This window comes from Dipteris shenzhenensis, chromosome 19, assembly GCF_047967505.1.
Source record: "Dipteris shenzhenensis isolate YYH24624 ecotype China chromosome 19, Dip_SZ_1.0, whole genome shotgun sequence".
Taxonomy (NCBI): Eukaryota; Viridiplantae; Streptophyta; class Polypodiopsida; order Gleicheniales; family Dipteridaceae; genus Dipteris; species Dipteris shenzhenensis.
The window spans coordinates 2149599-2177034 of NC_141614.1; the positions used below are offsets into that span (position 1 = coordinate 2149599).

General features: G+C 43.4%; 1 protein-coding gene across 3 annotated transcripts in view; it reads left to right on the forward strand.

The window, feature by feature from the left end:
* LOC147889914 (Spc97 / Spc98 family of spindle pole body (SBP) component) overlaps positions 1-27436 on the forward strand; it is a 144533-nt gene that overhangs the window by 98876 nt on the left and 18221 nt on the right. For all 3 annotated transcript variants that reach the window (XM_087390731.1, XM_087390732.1, XM_087390733.1), the window contains one exon: positions 16974-17073. In XM_087390731.1, the coding sequence (XP_087246857.1) occupies positions 16974-17073 (100 nt within the window). The remainder of the gene's footprint in view (positions 1-16973; positions 17074-27436) is intronic.

The window sequence follows — 27436 nt, forward strand, 5'->3', positions numbered from 1 at the left end:
AGGTCACGATTGGAGGAAGTGTCTCCTCAGAGGACAACCAGCAAGGGCCCTAGTTCCTCGTCTGCAACAATTACTCCAGCTTTTGTTTACCTTGAGATCCTAGACACTTTTACATCTGCTGTTGGATAGGGGGTTTCCCTTCAGGCAGAAGATTCCAGAATTTGGATTCTAGAGAGTAGTAGGCTTCAAAAACTTAATGATTACCGGAGGTGACATTTGTATAGGTGATAGTTCGACCATCAAGGTTCGTGGTGAAGGCAGTCTCGAGATTATTCCAAACAATAGAGAGGAGAAGCATTTCTCTCAGATACTGTTTGGGTTTAATTTCTTGTCAGTTCATGAGATATGCAAAATATGGCATCATTACCTTGTTCGATGTGGGGTATGTAGAGGTCAGGGATAAAGCAACCTGCCAGGTGGTTTCCATTGGTATGGTAGAAAATGACCTTTAGAAGATGATGACGCTCTCTCCTATGATTGGAGCCCCTTGAGGTGAATTGTGGCACTTCAGGTTTGGTCACTCGAACATAGATGCGCTACGGTGAGCTGCTCAGGAGCTGATGGTCTTTGGGTTATCAGATGTGGGCAGCAAACACGAGCACTGCAACTCATGTTTACAAGGGAAGAAGCATCGAGAGGCCTTTTCAAAGCAAGCTACGGTGCAGCTCATGAACCCCTTTAGATGGTTCTCGGGTCCTCGTAGAGCAGTCCTCGTAGAGCAGAGCCCCCTTCCTCTTGGCCTGCACTTGGTTTACTTCATTTCGTGGTACCACGGGTTTATTGTGAAGGACATGGAGTGGACACATCACGTGCTCCGCTTCCCAGTGACACTACGCTTCCCAAGGCTCCCAAAGGAGTACCGGATTATTTTCCACTCCATAGGTTGAGCTTTTACCAAGGTTTTAGAGACTCCACCCCCGACGGAAGCTTGAGTGGTAGCACGTGATTCTGCTATTGGACATTCGTCTCGCCCGTCCTCCCTCATTCCCCCTTCCCTCCCCTCCGCCCGCCGCCCCTTGTTGTAGTGACCCTTACCCCTCGCCACCCTGTCCCCCCCTCCTCCCCTTTCTTCTTCCCTGCCCGTGCTCCTCTTGTTGCAAAAGAGCTAGTCTCCTCCAATTGTGAGAACATTGCAACTGTGAAGACATGGGAGCGAGTTGAAGTTTTTCCTCTACGTTCAGATGGAGTGACAAACAATGAAGAGACAAACGACTCGCCACAGTTTGGGGAGTGTTTCAATACGACCTCACTGATTGTCTGGAAGAGGGGGATAACTTTGCAATTGTCACTGCATCTGGGGAGAACGAGGAAGATGACCCATACTTTGTGTTGCAGTGCACAAAACCTAAGCACAAGGTTGAGGAAACATTTAAGGATAATTGGGGAACAACCTATGAGAAGTGGGATGTAGTAGTCGGAGCTTTTTGGTACAAAAAAACATCCAAGAGAGGCCACAATCTCGTCCCTCCTTTGGATGCTCCCTCGCCCCGAAGCTCTTGAGCAATGCTAGGGTTGAGTCGTCCACCCCCTCGGTAGCTGAGGCCTCTTCTTCTAAGCTCTAGGCCTCTCCCGCTCTTTCGTAGGACTTGGCCTCTTCACAGGTTCCTGTGTCAGGCGATTTGTTTTCCCAGCCTACAAATCCGAAGCCCCACCTTGGATAACCCTTGCCAAGAGAGTCCTGGCGGCTTGGACCGGGGAACTACCTTAAGATCCCTGATAAGTACTCCCTTGCACTTGAGATGACGGTTATGATTTTGTAGCCCCGCAAAGGGGGATCCATTAGTGTGGTGGGATCCTGCACTCGAGCCTTTTGGGGGTTCAACTTTGCCTCCACATGAGAAGAGAAGTGGACCTCCACCCTCTTTGAATGCATGATGAAATAGCAGATTTTTCGTATGATGGCAGAGTAGATGGGTCCCCAAGACTAGGCATTTGGCTCACACATGGCAACTTAGCCATTTTTCAGCTTGGATTCTCTTCAGAGAGACCCGGCGTAGGCATGGGCATGGCACTGATCAGAGTGGAACCCGAGGTGCAATTTACATACGTCATACATTGGTCGCTCCTCCACTGTGTGTCCAAGCCAGGATTGGAGGTCTCTTTCATGATGCAAGGGGCCTCGAAGGTGGGAATGACTTAGGTCATGCTCTTGATCACCGTACGTCCTCCCTATGAGTTGGACTATAGTGAGTTGGTGAAACGGGACCAGAAACCCTAAAATGAATCTGTAATCAGCTTTGAAACCCTAAAACAAATTGGTAATCAGCTTTGAAACGCTAAGTCGAATCAGTAATCAGCCTTGAAACCCTAAAAACGAATCACTTCTGGTAGAAATGCAGCTTGGATCTTCAATAATCACCAAGATAGATTTCGAATTTCATAGATTATACGGAAAAACAGCATCTGATAGCTTAATAGCAGCAGATTTCTTTTGGGAAACAAAACAAACTGAGAGAGGGGTTGAAGGAACATAGAACATACTCACATAGGGCCCAAAAATAATGGTTGGAACCTCCCAAAGGTCTTCTTGCAATAGAATAAGCTTTGTACAACTGACTCATAAAAGAGCATGAGGCTGAGTACAATACACTCTGTGTTCTTGAGGACACAAGGCCTCTCTCTTAATAGACTAGGCCACCAGCCAGCTCCAAAAAGATGGGGCCTGCTTTGCTTTATAAAGTTGGCTTTTGGGCTTTATTTCTCCAATTTTGGCCCTAAATTTCGTTTTTGACTCTACTGGGCCTTTTTAAAAGTGGGGCGACACATTCTTGGTGCTTTTGCTCTTGTGGGACCTACTTTTTGGCACTTGCTCCATCATTTGTGAGCCTTTTGTCACCTTTCCAAGTCCTACACAATCGCCAACTGTCTAACCCATTAAAAGCTAGCAAAATGCATGCATTCCTAGTTCTTGGACTAATCCTAGTCCCTTATGGGCGTCCTCACAGTTCTCTTTTACCAATGCAAAGCAAAAGTAAAAAGAATAAAACTTATTCTAGTTGACCAAGGTCAAATTTCTTTGACCGGAGCCAACATGATAAAGATTTCTCTTTATTTCTTGGGAGAAATACCAATTGGTGACATCCCCTCAGCTTCTAATAATTGTCCTCAATTGAAAAACTTCTTGATACAGCTGTAAAACTTGAGGGTACTTCGAGAAGATCTCCTCTCTTGGCATCAATTGCCTAATAGTTTTGGTACTTGTGGAAGAATGCACCGTATTGTTGGAGGCAAACTCAACCAATGGCCAAAATTGCTCCCACTTTGTTTGCTGATCTGAAACATAGCATTTAAGAAGATCGAGGGTAGTAGAGTTTTCCTCTTCTGACTGTCAATCTGACTGTGGGTGGAAAGAAGATGAATAATTCTGCGTAGTGCTCTTGTTCTCAAAGAAACCTCTCTAGAAAAGGCTGGTCATATGGGGGTCTCGATCACTGACAATGGATTGAGGCATCTCGTGGTCCTTGAAAATTTGAGACATAAATAATCTCGCCATCTGAGCTGCTATAATTTTCTTCCACATTGGAAGAAAGTGGGCCTGCTTGCTGAATTTGCTAATTATGGCCCAAATTCCATCATGTCCCGATGGTATATGAGGTAGATCGAAGATGAAGTCCATGGCAATGCTTTGCCAGGGTCTATCCAGAATTGGCAATGGATGTAGCAATCCAGCTGGCTTTTGCCTGTCATACTTGACCTTCTGACAAGTGATGCATGTCTTTACATAAACCTCAACGTCCTTCCTCAAAGTCGGCCAATAGAAGAAGTGCTCTACAGCTTTGAATGTGGCCTCAATGCCTCTATGTCTTGCATATGGTGGGCCATGACTCTTCATCAAAATCTTTGGCCTCAAGTGCTTTATGACACAAAGTCTACCATGCATCATCAGGAATGCATCCTTAAGCATATAGTGCTCATGCCGATGGCCCTCAACCAGCTGATCATAAATCCTTGCAAAATCATCATCATTGGCATACCGATCCTTCATGGCATGAAGTGCACTATGGTATGCAATGGTGACAGCTGAAACTTGCGGTTTCTTTGATATTGCATCGGGACTTGATGTCCTGGAAAGTGCATCTGCAACAACACTCTTCTTGCAAGGAACATGCACAATCTGAAAATGAAACATTGAAAGAAGGTTTGCCCACCGCATGTGCTTTTTTGATAGCTTTCTCTGAGCGAGAAAGTACCTCAAGGATTGGTGATCCGACTTGACATGAAAATCAGCACCTAAGAGGTAATGTTTCCAAGTACAAAGAGCATGTATGACAGTCACCATCTCTTTCTCATATATCCCAAAATTCATCTCAGCATCAGTGAGCACTCTACTCTCATATGCAACCACTCTACCGTCCTGCATAAGTACTCCTCCTATGCTGTTCCCACAGACGTCACACTGTTCAGCAAAGGGCTTGCGTAGGTATGGCAAGATAATGACAGGATTGGAGCATAGCTTCTCTTTAAGCTCTTCGAAAGCTGTAATTTCCTTAGTACACCACCTGAAAGACACTCCTTTCTTCTATAGGGCATGCAAAGGCGATGCTATTTCAGCAAAATAGTAGATAAACCTCTTGTAGTACAAGCATAAGCCAAGAAAACTCCGTACTTTATGGATATTTTTCAACTGTGGCCAATTCCGTATGGCTTCCACTTTGGCAGGATCCATCTTGACTCCATCCCTCATATTATGTGCCCCAAAAAGTGGATTTCGTGCATAAAACATTCACTCTTCTTGGCATTAACCAGCAACTTATGCTTCTTGAGCTCTGCAAAAACAATTGCCAAGTGCTATTTGTGCTCAACATCGTTCTTAGAGAACACTATGATGTCATCAAAGAATGTCCCGACAAAAGCTCTGTGCTCTCTGAAGATTCTGCCCATCATCCGATTGAAGGTGGCAGGTGCATTTGTCAACCCAAATGGCATCACGAGAAATTCATACAAGCCAAATGTGGTTATGAAAGCTGTCATGTGCACATCCTCAGTTCGTATCTTGATCTGATGGTAGCCACTCTTCAAATCTATCCGGCTGAACATTGCAGACCCCTCTAACTTATCCAAGATATCATCAATCCTGGGTATCGGGAATATGTTCTTAATGGTTATCTTATTCTGAGTCCTATATTCTATTCATATCCTCCACGAGCCATCCTTCTTTTGCACAAGCAAGACCAAGGAGCAATAGGGTGAGGAGCTGGGCTGAATTAGCCCCTTCTCCTGGAGATCCTTTACTTGGGTAATGATCTCCTCCTGTTGGGCTGAACTAATCCTATAGGGAGGCTTGTTTGGCGGGCTGCTATCTGGAATTACATCTATGGCATGGTCCTCAAGGGATTCTGGAGGTAATTCCAATGGTAGGGAGTCAAAAAAACATTCGTGAAACTGAAAAAGGAAATCTTTCCTCTCTTTATCTAGCTTAGAAAAATTGGAGTTCTCTTCCATTGGCTGTTTTTCAGTAGCAAAAACCAAGTACGCAGAAAGATACATTTGAAATGGCCGAGGCTAATACAACTGGAATAGATTCTCCCTTCAGTTTAGCATCCAAAACATAAGTTTTCCCCTGGTGAGTCAAAGTCTAAAGTTCTGTTTCTGGCATCCAAAAGTGATCCCTTCTTGTGGTGCCAAGGTATACCCAACAAAACATCACACCCATTCAGCGGCATAATGTAGAACTCGTCAGTGTCCACGCAACTTTGAATATGCATGCGGAGCTTCCCAATGATCGGTGTAACTGACTCACTGTGCCTTGGGCAAACCATATCTTGTTGGGGTAAAGGCACATTGCCACCCTTTAAAATGTTATGACACCTATGACTGTCTTAAGACAGTCATAGGGTGAATCCCTAATCCTTATAAAACCTATGAGTTTGTGGTGTTGCTCAACACTTTACACACCCACACTTCTTGTGTCTCCCTCTCTCTCTCTGTCTCCTTTGTTCCACTCCCCCACTCTTTCCCTCACAACTGGTATCAGAGCCTCTACCTCTCCCCCTCTCTCCGGTCTACCCCTCACTCTACCTCTCCCCTCGGGCCTCGTGCCCTCATCAGCGAGCAGGACGCGGCGCGCGAGCAGAGCAGCAGCAGCTAGGCAGCGGCGCAGCAGCAGCAAGCTAGGGCGCCACCACGCGCAGCAGGTGCGCGACCCGCCACGCGCAGCAGGCGCGCATGCAGCAGCAGCTAGCTGCTGCTAGCTGCGCACCGCATAGCACCGGCGGCTGCAGCCTACCAGGCGCGCGCAGCGCGCAACACAGGCTGCGTGCAGCCCTTCGCACGGATAGGTACGGCCATCCGTACCGACTGTACGGACGCCGTACAGGTAGCCGTACCATACGGACGCCGCCGTACGGACGCTGCGACAGGAAGGTTCAGGTCAAAAAAATTTTTGGGGATTTCGTGCCCTTGCAGGTACAGGGTACAGCAAGTACCTTGCGCAAGTACAGGAGGTATAGCAGGCACAGAAATTTTGTTTTGGGGAAGAAGGAAAAGAGAGAGCACTCTGCTCTTCATTCCCGGAATTTGTTCAGTTCTAAAACTGTGTGTTTGAGGTACAGCAAGTACACTCGTGTCCCTCGTGCTTGAGGTGACTATTGCCACAGTGTGTGGCGGTTGCACAGTTATTTTGTTTCGGGGAGGTCAGATGCCTTGATTTTGCAGAGGGCTTTTATGCTTTTGCTGAGTGCAAATCTCAGCTTTCGGGTGACAATTTCAAAGGGCTTTTGCCTGGAAGTTTATGCAGTGTATGCCTTGAGGCAGTGTGGAGCCAGGGTGCCCACATTGGTCTTGTTTCCGCAGTGTATTCAGTGACATTTCTTGCAGGTCACATTCTGTGTAAGACACTTTGAAAAATCTCAGTTGAGCCACGCTTGGCCAGGGCGCATCGAGTTTACTCGGTCCCTAACTGTCCATCGTTGACAGTGCTCAAAAGATTTTCTCTTCAGTGTTTGTATGTTGGGATCTGTGTTGTTACTGTGTACACAGGGCCGTTTATGCATTACATTGTCAGGTGAAAGTGCGAGGAGAGCGCTGTATTTTGTATGCTACCTCAGTGTTGAGGTGTTTTTCACTTGGTACAGGTGTCAAATCAAGGGGCTTTTGTCCAAATTTTGCTTGTGAGCACTTGAGTTACTGTTTAAGAACTTCAGATGCCTTTTATCCCCTTGGCAGAAGGGTGATTGTTTGGGATTTGTCCCATTCTTTGTTGCAGGTTTGTGACAGGCTGAGGTGTTTGGAGCCTTTTTCAGTGGACAAAACAGTGTATGACAAGTGGTTTATGCATATAAAATCAGTGCAATACCTCATCTGAGGTGGGAGAAGTGTCCAGGACAGCAGTGTTTTGTGCTTCGTCAGCTGATGATGCACTGATAAAGCACTTGTGGAACAGCTGCAGCATTCTGAAGTTACTGTTTTATGCCTATTTGAGCACGGTACAGTGTGTCAGAAGGTACAGTGACTGGAGGGAAAATTTTCTGTTTTGCTGCAGATTTTTTGACAGTAAAAAACAGCACTATTGTGAGTGCTCCTGGCTCTTGATAGAGCAGGTTTTCTGAGAAATCAGAATTTTATTTAGTCTTTTTTTGACTTACAGGGAGTCAGGTACTTTCCTTATCTGATATGGCATCAGGGGGAAGTGAATCTTCAATTCTGAACATAAAGAAATTGGAAGGGGCACACAATTATGCATTATGGGCAGAACAGTGTTTGAATGTACTTCTGCTAAAGAAGATTCTAAGCCCATAAGGGTGAAGGGTGTCAAGCCATCTGGGATGTCAGATGATGAGTGGGAGGAGCTTGATTTGTCTGCAAGGGCTGCTATTATGCTTACTCTCACTGATTCTCTTGTGTTCAATGTTCAGGCTGAAAAGACCTCTTATGGCCTATGGCAGAGGCTAGAAGAGTTGTATGCCCAAAAGAGTTCAGCCAGTAAGGTTTATTGGTTGAAGAAGCTTGTCGACCTTCGCATGATGGAAGGTACCTTGAGTGAGTTCAATGCCATCTTTACATAGCTTATTGCACAGGGATTGAACCTTGATGAGGAGTTCAAGGCTACTTTCTTGTTGTGTACCCTCCCTGAGAGTTGGGACACTTTCAAGACCACCCTGTCTAATTCAAATTTCACTCTTATGTATGCTGATGTGGAGAGCTCTCTCCTTATGAGGAGATGAGCAGGAAGAATAATGCGGGCAGCAAGTCTTCCAATGCTTTGGAGGTACAGGAAAGAGGTAGGACTCAGCAGAAGGGGAGATCTGCTGGCAAGTCCAAATCCCGCAGTCAGTCCCGTGGCAAAAAGGATATTGAATGCTTTTACTGTGGCAAGAAGGGACATGTGAAGTCTAAGTGCTTCAAGTTTATACGGGATCAGAAAGCCAAGAAGGCTGAGACAAAGGATGCAGGCAGTGGAAACAAAGGCAAGGGCAAGGCCAAGGCAGATGACTTGGATGCAGTGAATGTTGCAGCAGAGGACAGTGACAGTGACAGACATGATGTTTTATGCTCTTCTGCTGTAATTGCACATACATTGGTTGTTGATGGCCATGACATGCACACCTGGCTCTTGGATTCAGGTGCTTCTTTTCATGTTACTCCTCATAGGGAGTGGTTTACTTCCTACACAGGTACTCATGGAGTTGTTCACCTTGGGAACAACTATGCATGTCAGATTGCAGGGATTGGCAGTATACAGATAGTATTCCCTGATGGACGCATATTAATGCTAGATGGTGTTCGCCATGTGCCGCAAATCAAGAAAAATCTGATTAGCACTGGCTTGTTGGATGACAGTGGTTACCACACCACATTTGGGGATTCCAAATGGGTGATTACTGATGGCCAGGTTGTAGTGGCTGAGGGTTATAAGAGTGATACCTTGTACCCTCTTTATGTTCCAGTGTAGGTAATCATGTTGTTGCCATAACCGAGCTGCCAAAGGTTTCATTGTGGCATAGCCGGTTGGGACACATGTCCGTTAAAGGAATGCAAGAACTGTCACGTTTGGGTTATCTGCCGTCTCTTTCATTTTCAGATTTACCTACTTGTGATCATTGCATTTTTGGAAAGCATTCTATGACTCCTCATAAGAGGAGAACTCCCCAGAATAGAGCACCGCTTGATCTAGTGCACACTGATTTGTGTGAGATGCCACAGCTATCACTAGGGGGTGCAAAGTATTTCATTACTTTTATTGATGATGCCACACGCAAAGTGTGGGTCTATTTCTTGAAGCATAAGAGCGATGCCTTAGATGCTTTCAAGAAGTTTGTCGCTCAGGTTGAGAATCGGACAGGACGCAGGCTGAAATGCCTCAGATCCGATAATGGGGGTGAGTATGTGTCACATGCTTTTGTACAGTTTTGCGAAGCTAAGGGCATTAAACAGGAACTCACAGCCCCTCATAATGCATCTCAAAATGGTGTGAGTGAGCGGATGAATCGAACTATTCAGGAGAAGGTTCGATGTATGTTGTCTTATGCTGCATTGCCCCATTGCTTTTGGGCAGAAGCCGTTCAAACAGCAGTTCACCTAATTAACAGGTCGCCGAACAAGGCTTTGGAGTTGAAAGTGCCAGAGGAGGCGTGGTCTGGCAAGTCACCTTCATATAAGCACTTACGTGTGTTTGGCTGCGAGTGCTTTGCTCATATACGCAAAGAACTGCGCACCAAACTGGAGCCAAAGTCTTTCAGATGCATCTTCATGGGTTATGGTGACGAAGGTGAAATGGGGTACAGGTTATGGGATCCCGTCAAACGGAAAATTATACGCAGCAATGATGTCATCTTTAAAGAGGATAGTGTACACAAAGAACCCGTGCAACCTGTGGAATACAGGAGGGTTGTTTATGATGATGTCGGACAGCAAAGAATGCCCATTAATATGCAGCAGCAGGCTGCTGTAGATAACCCTGTTCAAGAGGGTATACAGGCTGAAAATCAGCCAGACAATTTTGCCAATGATGCACCACTGGATATGCCAGCAAATGGGGCTGTAGAACAGCCAAATATGGTGGTACAGCCACCCGTCATGCATGACGAACAGGCTAGACAGCAGCCTAATCCGGAACATTTTGTTATGAGGAGCACCCGTGTACAACGGCCTCCTGACAGGTTTGTTCCAGGAGCCAATAATGTGGCTGATTTTATCATGCTGACAGATTGTGGTGAGCCTTCCAGCTTCAAGGAAGCTATGGGAAGAACAGAGAAAAGGAAGTGGGAGAAAGCCATGCAATCAAAAATGGACTCCCTACTTCAAAATGATACATGGGACTTGGTGCAGCTACCTGCAGGCAGAAAGGTTTTGCCATGCAAGTGGGTTTACAAAGTCAAAGTGGATTCAAATGCTTTACCGAGGTATAAGGCCAAGTTGGTTGCCAAGGGATTTAAGCAGGAGAAGGGCATTGACTTTGATGAGATCTTTTCCCCTGTAGTCAAGATGACTACTTTGAGAGCAGTGTTAGCTCTTGTTGCTCATGAGGACATGGATTTATGTCAGATGGATTTGAAGACTGCTTTTCTTCACGGAGATCTCCATGATGAGATTTATATGAGTCAGCTAGAGGGATATGCTGTTAAAGGGAAAGAGCAGCTTGTGTGTAAGCTCAAGAGAGCTTGTATGGACTCAAGCAGGCGCCAAGAGAATGGTACAAGAAGTTTGATGCCTTCATGCAGTCCCAAGGGTATCATAGGTGTGAAACCGATCATTGCTTGTACACCAAACGGGCAAAGGATGGCAGTTTGATGCTACTCATTCTATATGTGGATGACATGCTGATTGCCAGCAAATCTCAGCAGGAGATTAGTGCTTTGAAGAAACAACTGCGTAAGTCTTTTGACATGAAAGACTTGGGTGATGCAAACCATATTCTTGGTATGCGGATTATTCGTGACAGGTCCAAGGGACTTTTGTTTCTGTCACAAAAGGAGTACATTGACAAAGTACTGCAGAGGTTTAAAATGGAGGGGGGGAAGTCTATTAGTACCCCGTTGCCTCCACATTTAAAACTCAGCAGTAAGGACAGCCCCAGATTAGATGATGATAAGGCTGAAATGGCCAAGGTTCCGTATGCATCTGCAGTTGGTTCTTTGATGTATGCCATGGTTGCCACTCGTCCGGATATTGCTTTTGCGGTGGGAGTCATCAGCAGGTATATGGCAAATCCAGGCAAGCGGCACTGGGAAGCAGTGAAAGGCGTCTTGAGGTATCTCAAGGGTACCAAAGACTTGTGCATATGCTATGGTAGGCAGGATGCATTGGTGCATGGTTTTACAGATTCAGACTATGCAGGGAATGCAGATAACCGGAAGTCTACTGCCGGTTATATTTTTACATTTGCAGGAGGTGCTATATCATGGGTGTCTCGGTTGCAGAAATGCATTGCACTGTCAACCACTGAAGCTGAATATGTTGCAGCCACTGAGGCTTGCAAGGAAGCAATATGGCTTACTCGGCTGGTGGGAGATTTGGGCATTACAGGAGATATGCCAGTTTTGCATTGTGATAGACAGAGTGCTATCATGTTGACAAAGAATCCGGTCTTTCATCAGAAGACCAAGCACATAGATGTGAAATACCATTTCATCAGGGAGATACTGGAAGACAAGCGACTTGAGCTTGTGAAGGTGCATACTGATGATAATCGTGCAGATTTGCTCACTAAGAGCTTGCCTACAGAGCGGTTTGCACATTGTCGCCACATCTTGGGATTAGGATGAGACCATTCTTATTTTATGGTCTTGTATACAGTAACTATATGTTGCTGTAATTTTTTATTCTTTTCTCCCCTTTAGGCACATTGGCCTTTAGGTGGGAGGTTGTTGGGGTAAAGGCACATTGCCACCCTTTAAAATGTTATGACACCTATGACTGTCTTAAGACAGTCATAGGGTGAATCCCTAATCCTAATAAAACCTATGAGTTTGTGGTGTGGCTCAACACTTTACACACCCACACTTCTTGTGTCTCCCTCTCTCTCTCTGTCTCCTTTGTTCCACTCCCCCACTCTTTCCCTCACATATCTGTGTCACAAAGTGGCCCCATCTCTTCTGCCTTTATGCCCAATTTTCCAGCCAGCTCTGGCAATCTAAAATTGGCTCTCGCGCTTGGATCAAAGAAGAACAAAGTGGTTTGGTCATGGATTTTACCCCACCTTCTGCATAACTCTGTGGTGTTTGCATTTGTTTGGCTCAAGTGACATCTAGCATAAGACTAGCATTGGATTTGGGCTTCTTACCCCTCTGGTCATCCCTCTTTTCTCACTCTGATCCGACGATGGAAACTACTCTTTTTGTGTGGGCATTCATGTGCTCGGTGGCCCTCTTCCTTGCATATGAAACATTTGTTGGCATCATAGAGGGCCTTCTTCTCTCCCTCTGACAACTTCTTTTGAGGTGATCCTCGCCTTTGTCCTGCAACAAATCTAGACTTGATGGGCTGCTCATATTTTCTGAAATGTTTATGGCCGCCCCGCTTGCTGCCCCTAAACTTGTGTGCTTCCTGGTTGCTGCCCTTGAAGCCCCAAGTCTTGCCCTGCAGGAGGGCATAAGTTGTCATGGCATTTCATAACATCTCCGAAACCACTCGTCTAATGACAAGCCGTCACACTTTGGTTTCTTCGCACTTCTGCTCAAGATCTTTGAAGGAAAACGTAAGATCTTGCATGTAGAGAACTTTGGATTTGTATCCCATAGCATGAAGAAAAAGTTCATCCTTGGCTGATGATTGCCCTGTATATATATCTATCACAATACTTGAGCATAGTATGCTCCGAATATATGTTTCTTTTGTTTCCTTAAATAACAAAAGGGGGAAACCAATGTCCAATGTCTAGTTCAATCCCATCCAGGAATTCTATAAAACCATAGTTATGGCTTTGACATGTATATTTCTGGTTCAAACCATATATCAACAGCACTGGAATCCAACTCTACAAGCACCACGATTGAAATCAAAACTTGCATTACTCAGCTGCCTTGTGATTGGAAAGGATCCAGAGTCTTAACTCTCCTGCTCTCTGGGGTCGTCCATGATGTACTCAAGAGTCGAAATTGATGAAGGTTGGACTTGTTTTTACGCTTTACAGGCTTCTCTCTCCTCGAACAAGACTGCAGAATCAACAACTTAATCTTTCTGTGCAGATTAGACGTGCTTCCACAAAGCTCTTCTATTCTTGGATCGTCACCACCAAGGGAAGTGGTGAACCTTCACTCTGATACCATTGAAGCCGGGCCAGAAACCCTAAAATAAATATGTAATCGGCTTTCAAACCTGAAAACAAACTGGTAATCAGACTTGAAACCCTAAGACGAATTGGTAATCAGCCTTGAAACCCTAAAAACGAATCACTTCCAGTAGAAACCCAGCTTGGATCTTCAATTTGCAACAAATAATCACCAAGATAGATTTCGAACTTCATAGATAACAGGGAAACGGAAAAACAACATCCGATAACTTCATTAGACAGGGAGCAGCAACAGATTTCTTCTAGAACTTCATAGAAAACAGGGAAAAACAACATCCGATAACTTCATTAGACGGGGAGCAGCAACAGATTTCTTCTAGGAAACAAAACAAACTGAGAGAGGGGGAGAAAGAACATAGAACACACACACACTAGGGCCCATAAATAAGGGTTGGACCCCCTCGAAGGCCTTCTTGCAATAGAATAAACTTTGTACAACTGGCTCATAAAAGAGCATGAGGCTGAGTACAATACACTCCATGTTCTTGAGGACACAAGGCCTCTCTCTTTCTAGACTAGGCTACAGCCCAAAAGCATGGACTTGGAGATGCAAGCCATTGGGCCGTGGTCTCTGAAACGTGAATTGCAAATACCACAATACACATTAGCTTCAAAAATACAAATACACTGAAATACATGAAAGAGAAGAACGAAAAACCATGAAATGGAAGAGGACACAAGGCAAAGCATAGGGTACAATCTCCCCCCTCAAGGTGTGTGGCTCGTGATCCCACACCTTGAGTATTTATAATATTTTGAAGTAATGCATGAGCCACAATACAAGGATACGTGATCCTCTCATTGCCAAGCCATGTCCTTGCCTTTAGCCATCCTTTTCTCTTGTAGATCCTTTAATGCATATTTTTCTCTTTGACTCACGATTGAGTCTAGCACATGCCCAATAATAATGGGAAGGCTTTAGAGCACTCTCTCATTTTTACAAAATGAATTGGCCCTTGGCCATTAATACAAAAACCTTTGCATAATCATTAATCCACAATGATTCGTCACCACTCTTCTAGGATCGTAAGCCAAATAAATGTAAAGGCATTTGAGCCCTTTATCATTTGCAATCCACAATTGCACCAATGTCATTAATACTTATGACCAAATATACCAAGGTGAGGTTCACCGCCTTATACTTCAAATATTCGCCAATATTTGCCAACGCTTGTCAATGTTCCTTCGAGCTTAAATATTCCCAATCTTCCTTAGCATCACCTGAACTCACGAAACCAAAGTATATTAGTAAATAATTGCATCGCACATTAAATACTAATACCTTCAACACTTAGCATCCAATGGCATACACCAAAATACTCACGACTACCCGTCATAGTACCAACATGCTAAGAAATGGTCATCACATGCATCTACCAAATAATTCAAGTATTTCATAATGGCATCACCCACAATACTTAATTGAGTGGCACTCGTTTAGCCAGGCGTCCCTCAACTAAACCACATAAGAGTACCGATAGAACCCCCGCCACGTCTGGTGCGATTCTAAAGGGTACTGCCTAGCCTAAATACACTTGCTCAAGCAGTAGTAAATTATAGCCTCAATGGTTAATATTCTTATTCTGGTCTTTTTTTCAATATATTACTTTTCATGTCCTAAAGTTCTATTACATAGTCAACTTAATTATAGCTCAATTATTAATCTTCTTTTCTTTGAAGATTAGGCCTGAGGTTACAATTTTTGTATTCCTTGAAGAGGAATGAACCTCCTTTGGGGTGAGGCAAAAGAGTCCTTTCCAAACTAGAAGAGACTTTCTAAAGTTTGATGTGTAATATGGTTTTCCACTTGGTTAAGCACTAAGGAAGCCAATAGGCCCTCACTTTGTGCTTGCAAAGTCAAGAATTGCCTTTGGTTCATGTGGCACGTTTTTACAATTCAATTATACCATCAATGAGGTTGCCTTGAGAGAGTGCAATTGTTGCTTTAAATGATCATCTGGAAACAGTATTTTACTGCATGGTGGCAAGTTTTGTTGGTAGGCTATGTCATCAATTTATACATCACGTTTAGGGTTTCATATACTTCCTTTACTGTTTCCCATGTAAGGCTTTACTACCATGGTCACTAGCGTGTAGACAGATGGCCTCTTTAACTCCAAGCAACTACAAAAACAATGCATACAGTTGTGTCAAGTTTGGTTGAAGCATTCCATGAGCTAACAAAATGTCACTTTACAATTATGTGAGAAGACCTTTTGTACGAACACATCTTGTATATGCTCAACACACGTATGTTATGTGCTTCAGTTTCTCCATTGATTTTAAGTTATTTACGAGACCGTTAGCTATATGGTTAGATGGCTTTTTTTTGTCAGTGCAATGATATTGTTTGTTGTATCTTATTATGGCTTGAATATGCATTGTCTTGATAACTCTGGTATTGGCATGCTAGTGGACTTCTCAACTCTGTTGTGGTGAATATATGGTGTTATATGATAGAGGTCAGGATGGGGCTTTCCTTTATGTTCTTTTGCATCTGATATGTGCTATGTTTTTTGTTTTTATCAAGTTTAGGTTGGGACCTTCTAGCTCATTTTTGCTCTCTTTTTCTTAAACAGAAGGGTCTTGCTTATACTAGCTTGGCAAGATAATTTATATTTCACATTTTCTTGAGAGGAAGTCGAGGGATAAAGCAAACTCAAATCGCTTTGCAAGTGGATGTGTCAATAAAAGCATTACAGATTGTGTTGCAGGTGGATTTTTTGATACAATTAACAGGTAAGACTAACTTAAGGTACCCATATTGGATACACATTCCATGGCATGTCAAGGATTCAGTCCTCACATCTAGGAAATCCCATGCCTAGTTCAATTAAAGAGGATAGACTTGACACGTTGTACTGATTCGTCATTGAAGAGAATCAGAAGTGTGTAGGGCATTTGCAACACTTGGTGTTACACTGAGGAATTTGAACATCTTAGCTTTTCATTCAGACAACAACAAGAACCATCTAGATACATCACAGTATTGTGATTGATGCTTTTCATGAAATTCCTAGGCTTCAAAGTTGCATTGAAGATTGCAATGCATGGCAGCCATGGTGATATCACATTGACATTTTAAGGAGGTTGCATAGATGCAAGATCCAAGGACAACTTTCTCTTCATCTTCAAATGTGTTGAATTCTTTCTCTACCTGAGATAAGAGAGGACTCTTACATACTCGTCTTTTACTACATGGGACGTGTTATATCAGGAGGTGGAAGGAAAGTAAAGGAAACAAGGATAAAGGAAAGGATAAAGGAAAGTAAAGGAAACAAGGAAAGGAGAAAATGAAAGGAATCCTTTTGTGTCCAGATTTGGCACATTCTTTAGAACATAGTACAGGGCACTGTTTTCCCTTTATGTCCTACTCATTGGAGCCAGAGGAGGCAGGATATGATCAACTTAACTTTTTTTGCTAGTCTTGTAGGACGGAAAGAGCAAACAAGTACATAGCCACAGTATGGAGGAAGCTATGTAATTGTTGCTGAAGGATTAGTGTTTTTGAGATTGGTTTTATGTGTCATCATTTGTGCTGTTTGAAATTCACGTATCAGGAAGTCTTTGTAAACAGTCTGAATGTATACTGTCTGCATTTTTCCTTTAAAGGTGGCAGAAGACTACACTTAGTCTTTACTTTTTTGCTCTCTTTCTGCAATTCTTTATCATAACTTTGACAAGACTGTATTATTTGCTTCTTTAGCTTCTTAAGATATCCTTATCTGATATTCTAGCTTGACAGGCAACAGATTGCTCATTTTATTACCACCTTGCAAGACTACGTTGAGTCACAACTCTTATATACTGTATGGAGCAGATTTCTGCATGCCGTTGATGATGAGGTATGGAATCTCCTTCCCATGCATGCCCTATCTCTTGTATGTGTTCAGCCATTAGACACATTGTCATATGTGAAAAGATGGGTTTTTGGCAAGCTTGTGATGGGCAAACTGGAATGCTCCTATGCTTGTCTAGGGTCTATCTCTGTAATTCTCCAATGGCTTCTAGGGCCTTGATAAGATGCATGGCACGTATTAGTAAGTGGCTGTTGTGTCGCAACATGTTCAATATTAATAGAGATAAGATTGTATATCTGATGAAATGAGAAAAGGGGAAAAACCCATTGCAGAAGGGGTTGTGGAAACCATGTGTGATCTCGTATTAGGATGGACATAGAAAGATCCAATGTTTTCACATGTGTTGTGTACAAGGCATCCTTCGCCCTTCTAGATCTTGAACTTCCGTTTTATCTTAGTCTACCATCGGAACCTTAAATTGTCCCATGGTTGGTCTTGATGCATGAAACAAGCCAATATATAGGTAGCAAGGTCAGTGCATGAATCCATATTGTTAAATTTGCAAGAAGTGATCTATGTAAGACTATAGCTCTGTGGGGTTGGTCTAGGTCCTTCTCATGGCATGCAATAATTTAGCATGATGATCACGTCTCTCGCGAGCCTCAATAGGCTCTTTTGTAGGGCCTCTGCCCTATATTATGAAGGGAGGTTATGCAAAGAAAAACTCAATGCTAGCTTGAAAGCCTATCACTCTACAATGTCTAGACGCGTGGATGTCTTGGCCAGCCCCCAAATAGAGTTTGATGACCCAAAGTATGATGTTGAGGCTTATTGGACATGAAATAGGGGAGCATTGACCCTTGGGAGTGTTGTAGCCTATCCCAACCAATGACTGATAGATATATTGCTTAAAAGGTAGTGCCATACATGATTGCTAGCATGGCCACTTTGATCTAACAAGGTATATAGATATCCTCAATGCTAAGCTGATCTTGGACTACTTGTATAACGTAGTGTGCTTGGTCCTGGTGAAAGGTCTCTCTAAATGGGCATGTAAATCCTTTGAACAAAATGAACTAAGCATCTGAGCAAGACATTAGAAGGGCATTGAATGGATGGTCCATAGAACCCCCCTTTGTTAAAGAAAGTGGATGGCCTAAGCTTTTGTAAACCTCCTTTAGCAAAAGTTAGGTGAGTGTAAGCCTACCCATTTTGTGCAAAGAAAGGGGATGGACCAGTTTGTGTACAATCCCTCCCTTTTAACAAGAAGTAAATTTGTAGGCACCCACTCCATAATCCAAGTGTTTCATTAGATGATAGCACTAACATAACAAAGAAAAGAATTAATTAAAGAAGATTTTGGTGCTTCACTTTGACAAGAAACCTTAGGCACCAAGCAAAGGGAGGGTAAAGGGGTGCACATAAGATCTCAGGTCAAGGCCTTTTGGAAATATGAGTTTTTACTAACCATTGTCCTAAGATCAAAAAATTTAAGTTACCTAGGTCAATTCCCCTTGTACACACTACCAAAAGTCAATTCCACAATGAGCACCCCAATTTGTACTAACCTACTCAATAAATCTCTAGCAAAACAAGGTGTAGATTATATTTAATCAGCTAAGTATCCTAACAATCATTAGTAGCCTCTGCAAAACATGCACTTCTAAGTTTGCAGTTTCTTCAACTAGGGTAGAGGGTAGAGGAGGTCTGCGCTCCTTCATTTGTGCTCTTCTTAGTTCTTCAAAAGCCATGCAGAGTAGCTCCCAAATCGGAATCGCATGTGAAGGAGCAGCTAGATGTTCAAAACATGACATCTTGAGCTCTTGGAGTAAGTGGAAATTTTGCCAAGTGTCTAGATATACAATTTGTCATCCAACTAGTGTTCATGAGCAGCAAAAATACCAAATTGCAATACACGAAGATATGTGGGTTTACATTGGAGAAATTTTGCAGCATGAACAAGGGCTAAGTGATGCTCGAAGGTAAAAAAACTAAAAGAAGATGAATTGCAAAAAATTGCTGGCACATATCAGCAGGAGCAACTTGGAAGTGCAAAAGTTAGTGGATATGTGTAGTGAGAGGGTCTACGCATAAAGCGACGTTGAAGACAAGCTGAGGTTGCTGCAAATCAATTTGGCGGAGGGCTAGATGATGGTTGGCCCGTCGTAGATAGCAAAAATATGCAGCAAAGAGCTTATGGGTTCAAAACAGAAGCAGCAGATTTACTCGAAGAAGGCTGGAAGATGTCACAGCAAGAGAGGGCGAGATGAAGGTAGGGAGCAAGCTGAATCGAAATGGTAATCGAGCAAGGAATGTGTTGGTTTGCCATCGATAATCTAGACTAGAACTAATGAAATAGAAAACTAGAAAACTGAAAAGGATATAAAGCAAACAGTTTAATCAAACCAGTTAAAGCTAAACTTTAATTAAACTATAATCTAGTAAGTAGAATTAATTTAAATTTGTCTCATGGTTAACTAACATAACCTTTGGTTCGGTTAACTAATCTTTTAGAAATTTGCCCCATGATCCCTCTACTGGTGCATACAATCAATGAAAAAAGGGGTTTCTAAACATTAGTACCATATTCCTCCTAGGCTCATAAGCTGGTCTGATCTTGGCTTTCCGTGGATTTTTCACTTATTGGTAGAATTTACCTAACGTGTAGGTGTATGACTAGAATAGTACTACTATTGAATTAAAAAAGTCTCCATAATATTTATTGTGTTACTTATGTGATCTTTCTCTCAGCTTCATTATTCATCTATTATTGATCAAACACACCAAGTCTCAGTCCTAGGGCCCTCTAAAGGTGTTTGGAACTAAGAAGTGGTTCAGAAACCATGTGGATGGGAAAAGCATCTTTGTCCCGTATAGCATTGGGATCTATAAGTAGATATAGGGTCATCTACTAAAGGACTGAAAAGTGTATAAAAAGGCAAAAGGGTTTTGATTCCATTGAGTGGAATCCACCACATGTCCTAGCTCCAAACACCCTACCGCGTATGGCAGGGACACCAAAAAAATCAAAATTTAGGGGTTTTGGTAAATTCTATACAATCTCATCTACCCCAGACTGACTCTCCCATACTAAAACCGCAAGCCCATCAAAACTTGTCAAAGAGCCCCAAACTTGCCTCCTGACAACATACCCCATGGGAGCATAAACTGAAATCACTGAGAACTGAATTTCCTTAAAAGTCATATTTGAGGGCAAGTTACTTTTCCAAAGGGTCAAAGGTAGCAGAGGTAACATTTTCCCCAAAGTGGGAGAGAATACCTATGGCTGTAACTCCTTTTCCTTCCTCATGCTCAATGAAAAACCACTTCCTTCTTCTATCTACCCTCATGAGTCTCTGAATTGACACACCATACTTTTTGAAGGGCTAGGAAAGTAGTTGATAATGAATTATTTCTAAGCCAATTGCTGAGCAAGCCCCATGATTCTATCAAGTTCAGTTAGCCCACCGCTGTCCCCATCTTAAATTGCCTTCTCTTGTTATGCAAGATAGCTTCTGCTTTAGATAGCACAAGGAAGGTAATTAGGCATATCCTCCTTAGAGTCTTCATCCTTAGAGTCCTCCCTCACTTGATCATCTTCTTTGTTGATGTCATCTTCAAATTCTTTTTACCAGCCTCTTTTACTACCATGTCCTCCTCTTTTTTCAATACCTCTTGAATCCATTCCTCTATTTCCTGATCAACACTATTTAGCACATCAAAGGCATTTCTAGTTTCCTGCGGAGAAACTAGACCACTCTTGGCTCAAGTAGTCTTCTTAGCAAGAACCAATTCTTTAGGTAGAGGTTTATGCTCTGTGGAATTCTTAGGAACCCGTTGCCTCTTGTGTGCAGGTTGAGGTTGGGTATGGCTTTAGTTTAGCCTTTTTTTCTGGACAAATTTTTTTGACTATGTGGCTAGAGAGGCCACATAGCGTTGGGAAATTCGTAGCCAAGGTGTGGGAACTAGGCCTAGAGTTTAGTGAGTGTGTCCCTCACTATGTGGGGATGTCATAGTGGCTAGTCCCTACTATGCGTGATGGAGTTTATGGTTTTCAACCTTATGAGTGACTATCATGAAATTGAAACTGCACTAGGTTGTGTATTTAGAGGATGAGTTTGGGCATGTTCCTGGACTCATCTAGGTATATGCTTCTGCCGTATTAGCGGACATGCAAATTTTACCTTGTGAAGTTTTCATCCATGTTGCGGCTTGCTCGTTTTGCGATAGTTCTTTCCATCTTAAGTGGTGCGTTGCCCTATTAGCTAGATATAGATGCTCATTCGGGAGAGATTAAAATGAAATCATTTAGTCTTCTCAAGTAGTCGTAGCTTGAATGAAGAGGTTTTGGAATCCCTTTTGATTAGCCTTCTCCTTTAGTGCTAGGCTTCGTCATGGCTAAGTCTGCCCTCCACCTCCGGAGTGCCTATGAAAACTCAGTACGAAGACTTTGTATAAATGGAAAAGATATCATGGTACCATCATCATGAATCACATCAGCCACAATATAAATGGATGCTCAAGTATGTGTGGGTGTGTGGATTTGTATGTGTGAGAGCATATGTTTATACTATGGTCTACACCCACTGTTGGACGCTGATGACGCTAGTAGGGATGCCATAGTAGCTAGTCCTTGCTATGCATGATGTAGTTTATGATTTTCAACCTTATGAGTGACTATCAGGAGATTGAAATTGAAACTGCACTATGTTGTGTTTTAGAGGATGAGTTTGGGCATGTTTTGTGACTCATCTCGGTATATGTCCCTCACTATGTGGGTGTAAAGGTGATCCACTTGTGCCACTTGTGTGGTACCTGGACTGGGTTAGATTCGATTTGATTCTTGTATGACCTCATCTATGAAGGGGGAAGAGAGGGGGGGGGGGGTTGTTTTGGAGACAAGGCTACCTCAGCCTAGAAAAATGAGGCTGCTTGTACTTGCAACATCTATCAATCACATCGTCGTTTGCCGAGCTGCCCTGACTTGCAATCTGTCTCTCCCTTGTGCATTGTTGTTCTCTGCTGCTATGGAGATCTTCTATCCTCCATAGTGAGTTCTACCTTTATCTCTCGATCCCAATAATGGGTATCAAAGGGAGGTGTAATATGTTGCTCACATCGACCTTGTTGCATGGAGTTGCCTTAAAATTGTCAACCTTGATCTGCCCCACATGCGCCACGTCTTACTTAGAGAGACATCGTCAACTTTTTGCTTTAGAGGAAAATGCTAAGCTGCCACCTATGTAGACCTTCTAGAAGAACAAGGCATCAGACATGCTGATTCTGCCATTTTCCAGCTCATTGTTTTTTCCTAAGAGCTACGCTTATTGTTAGGGTAAATGCCAATCGATCTTGAGGCGGTTGCTCTTGTGGAGAAGCTGCCCAAGGACTTATAGGATCACGTTTTTCCTTCGACAGTGTGTAACAAAATTACACTTGTTTGTAGGGCGTAGCACTCTTTTGCCCTTGCTTCCAAAAATTTTGCATGTAGGGTGCCCTTGTCTTGTAGAAACTTGGATCTCGTTCCTCTATCTCACCATCAACATGAGGGCATGGGATGCTATGTTTGTGCCCCTTTTTCCTTCACCGTAGCTGATGTCAAGATTTGCTAGCAACTTGCGGAGCCAAACACACTCTACTTTAGATGTGAAAGCTGCCCTATACTCAGCTTCACAACTAGAAGTAACAACTGTAGACTGCTTCTTGTTGAACCATGAGATGCATGACGATCCAAGCATGAAACAATTGCCATTGTGGGACACTCTCGTTTCATAACAACCTACCTAATTACTGTCCGTGAAAGCATGCAAGACTAGTGGAGACTTATCACCATAGAACATTCCCAAATTTTGCATGGCCTTCAAGTAACGGAAGACCCGCTTCACTGCTTGCCAAATGCTACGTGTTGGGCTTGTGCATGTATCTGCTCAACTGGGAGATGGCATACTGAAGATCAGGACGAGTATGACATAAATAAATGAGGCAGCCCTCAGCTTGCTCATAAAGGATGGCATCAAATGGGGCACTCCCATCTTTAGAGGAGAAACGGAATCCAGGCTCCAATGGTTTAGAAAGTTGCTTGCAATTCCTCAAACTGGAAGCGGAGTACGAGCTGTCCAATGTACTCAGACTGACTTATCATTATACCTATCTCAACATATGCAAACGGGATGCCCAGGAGCCCATGTCTGTCATTGCAAATGATTTCTGCAAGTCAGCCTTGAAATCTGCAATTTCTTCCATATCTAGCCTAGTGGACAAGCATGTCATCCACATAAAGAATGAGAGTTAAAAATTCTACAGCACTCTTTTACAGTGGCCTGTGTAGGGCTGTTCAGAAAGCCACGGTCTGTCAAATATGCATATATCTTGGCATAACATTCCTGGGGTGCCTGCTTTAATGAAAGGGCCCTTCTCAGCCGGCAAACCTGATTTTCACAACCTTTTTGCTCAAAGCCAGGTGGTTGAGTGACATAGACCTCTTCCTGTAAATCACCATGAAGAAAGGCAGTCTTAATGTCCAACTGATGAACCTCCCAATGTTTGTGGGATGTGAGAGCAATGATGCACCATATGGTCGTAATGCGTGAGGTGGGGGCAAAGGTCTCCTAAAAGTCAATGCCATGTTCCTTTGCAACCAGGCAGGCTTTGAAGCGGTTGACATTGCCTTTAGCTTTCCATTTTGACCTTATAAACCCATTTGTGCATGTAGCACACTTGCGTGCAGGCAAGTCACACAATTCCCAAGTGCCATTTGCATGAATGCACTCAAGTTCAGCTCTCATGGCATCCATCCTTTCTTTGTTGTGAAAATCATCCTTGTGACATAGAGGCTCTTCATTACAAGCAGTGGCAATTAAAGCTATAGCCAAGAATTTACCCTGCATTTGTTTGTTCACTTCTCTAGTGCAGGCAGGTAAAGGCTCAATCTGCTTGCTATCCTTGAGGGTGTCCAAAAGCCAACAAGGGACTGATTTTTGCTGTCTAATGACAGCCCTTTCCTCTTCAACTGCCTGCTCAATAGCATGGGATCAACGGGAGGAGGATGTATGCTGCTTGAAGCATGTAGCTTTATACTATGCACTGGCTGTTCTGAATCTGTAGGTGATTGGAAGAGGGGCAGCAGAGAATCATAGACATTCGAGGCCTCAATGGATGGCTGTTTTTTGTAGTCCAGCCAAGGTGAAGGCACATTCTCACGAAAAACAACATCCCTACTGATGATTACCTTACCTGTGCTAGGCTGATACAACCGATATCCCTTGCTTCTGAGCTGTAGCCAATATTTGATGGCCTTGTCCTCAAGCTTATGCCTCAGCTGAGATGGAACATGCGCATATGCCAATGACCCAAACACTCGCACATGTGAAATAACAGGCTTCCGGTCGGTCCATGCCTCATAGGGTGTGATAGTCTTCAATGCCCGGTGGGTACTCTATTGAGTACATAGTTGGAATACATGATGGCATCCAACCAAAATTTGTTCGGCAGAGACTTGCCCTTCACAGCATGCATCTGCTCATCTCCATCTCTGTACGATTTTCCTCTTTGCGAGCCCATTTTGCGGCGGAGTATATGACATTGTGCATTAAGGAATGATACCCCAAGCTGCTAAAAACTCAGAAAACTCACGGGACATGTACTCACCTCCCTAACTCATACCAGGGATTCGCTATGACACTGAAGCTAGTGGCCATGGGTAACCCCAACCACTATAGCTTCAATTAGCTTGTTTCCCTTTTCTTGCAAGAGGAGCAGAGCCGCACCAATCGGGCTGCATTCATTCATGCAGATCAGGCCTTTGCTACACATCATAGAGACAAGGGCAAAGGGGCAAGAATTTCAGCAAGCCCAAGACTTTTGGACCTTCATCAACTTCTGCCCCGTTAGATGGGAAGAGAAAAAACAGCAAGCGCTGTAATTATTGCAAAGAAAAAACAACAAACAGGTCTTGCTGTCACAAATGCCTCTGCTGCCCCGAACATGTTCATGAGGCAGCAAACATTTTGCTCATCATGAGTGGGCATTTGTTGTGACATGCCATTACCATTCAGAGAAGCATGCTACAGCCTTGTCTATCTCAGAATATGACTGAGATTGGTACATTGACAGTGGTGCTTTGAAGCACATTCCTTCCTGCAAACCTCTCTTTTAGTCATTGGGGGCTGCTCCACATGGTGGCACAGGGACATGTGCCAACAATGTATCTTATCCCGTGAAAGGGATTGGCCAGATAGAGGTCATCTCAATATCAAGGGATACAGTCTTCTTTAGTGCTAGCCTTCATCATGGTTGAGTCTGCCCTTCACCTTCGGAGTGCCGACAAAAACTTCAGTACGAAGACGTTGTATAAATGGATGCTCAAGTATGTGTGGGTGTGTGGATTTGTATGTGTGACAGCATATTTTTATACTTTGGTCTACACCCACTGTTGGGCGTTGATGACATCAGTGGGGATTTCATAGTAGCTAGTCCCTGCTATGCGTGATGGAGTTTATGGTTTTCAACCTTATGAGTGACTATCATGAGATTGAAAGTGCACTATGTTGTGTTTTTAGAGGATGAGTTTGGGAATGTTCCTGGATTCATCTAGGTATACACTTCTAGATGTGTTGTATGTGCTAGGTGAAAAAAAGAACCTCATTTCTATCTCAAGACTCAGCCATCTCCTTGAATGGCTTTTGAGTTCTTTTTGATGGTTATCGTTGTGCAATGTATGACAACCAGTACGATGATTGTATTGTACTTATTGGGCCACCTTCGAGTGGGCTGTAACCTTGATGTTTATGAAAAACAGCGAGCCATTAAGGCAAACTTGGTATCGGAATCTGTAATTTCAGATACTCACTTATTGCATGAGAGATTGGGGCATCTCAATTACAAGAGTCTAGTGAAAATGCAATATGGTGGTTGCACTCCCACCCATGCATGCACTTGCTAAACATGTTTGTGAGGGCTGCTTATTGGGCAAAATGCACAAGTTCTCATTTCCAAAGGATGGGGTTGTTGGTGCATCTAGAAAGTTGTATCTCGTACATACTGATGTATGCGGGCTGATGCGGACACATCACTTGGAGGCTAGTTATACTTTTCCGCATTTGTGGATGACTTCACCAGGTTCACGTGGATTTATGGCACGAAAGCCAAGTCAGATGTGTTCGCATGTTTTAGACATTTTCTTGCCATGGCTGAAATGAAAGCAGGAATAAATTCATGACTCCGCACTGACAGCCCATCAAGTGTCTTAGACACCACCTATGAATCTAGGACATTCTCATCAAATTTATGAGCTGCTCTCTTATATCCTTAATTTTGGTGAGATAGGCATGCATGCCATCCCCTTCGTTCGTCTTAATAGTATCCAGTTGCCTACGTAAATAGGCAACCCGGACCTATTGCGAATCTGAGAAAGACTAGCCAAAGTATCCCATGCGTCCTTGGTTGTCTTGCAAGACCAAATGTGATGTATAATCTTCCTCTTGCTCTTCATAGCAATCACTGCATGTGCATGTGCATCTCTCTCACCCCAAAAGAATATGTTCAGGTGTGGGAGTGTCTATGGCAGGCACTGCGGGAGTAGTGGAAGATGAACAAGAAGTGGCAGCTGGTGCTTGTGATGAAGAGACAGGTCTAGTCTTTGATCCGTTGACAATACCCCAAAATTTGTGGGATACCAACAGGTGGCACAACAAGTATGACCACATGTGATAGTTGGTACCATCAAGCTTGTCTTCATGGGCAAGCATTCCAAGAGATTGATGGTGAGCCATTGCAAATAAAAATCCCCAAAGAAAAAGAGTCCCCTGCAAAGGTCAAAGCCTCAAGGCTATCACTGCAAAGAGCTGGCCTGCTCAAAGTATCTGATTGCTAGTTGCAAATTTCAGGTAAGAATTGACAACAATCTCTGCAAATGTGAATGCCAAAAGTGGCTGCTCATGCACAATCTGTACCCAAAAATGACCTGGAAAAATTAGTCAATCAAAGGACCCCCTTTGCAAAGTGTTGTCGTGCAAATGACCAGCGCAGAACAAAGGGCAAATGTCTGCAAATATGTCCAAATGGTGGCCCAAATACTGAAATTTCACAACTGTGACAATGTTCGGTACTGTGACTGCAATGTCCTGCAAATGCCAATGCAATGTTTACCATAATGCCAAAATCTACGAATCTGACTGCTAGAAATAGCAAAAAATTCTCACACTCCAAATGAGTGCATAGAGTGCACGAATGTCTACCAAACACGTCTCCTATACCAATTCAAAGCAAAAAAGTTAGAAGCTCCAAATCTCAAATGGAGAAAACCACATGGAACGAAGACCGATGGCACAAGAGCAGACGTCCTAGGTAGAGAACAAGGTCCAGGCAAGTAGATGGACGGATGGTCCATACGGTTGTACGGCAGGCCGCG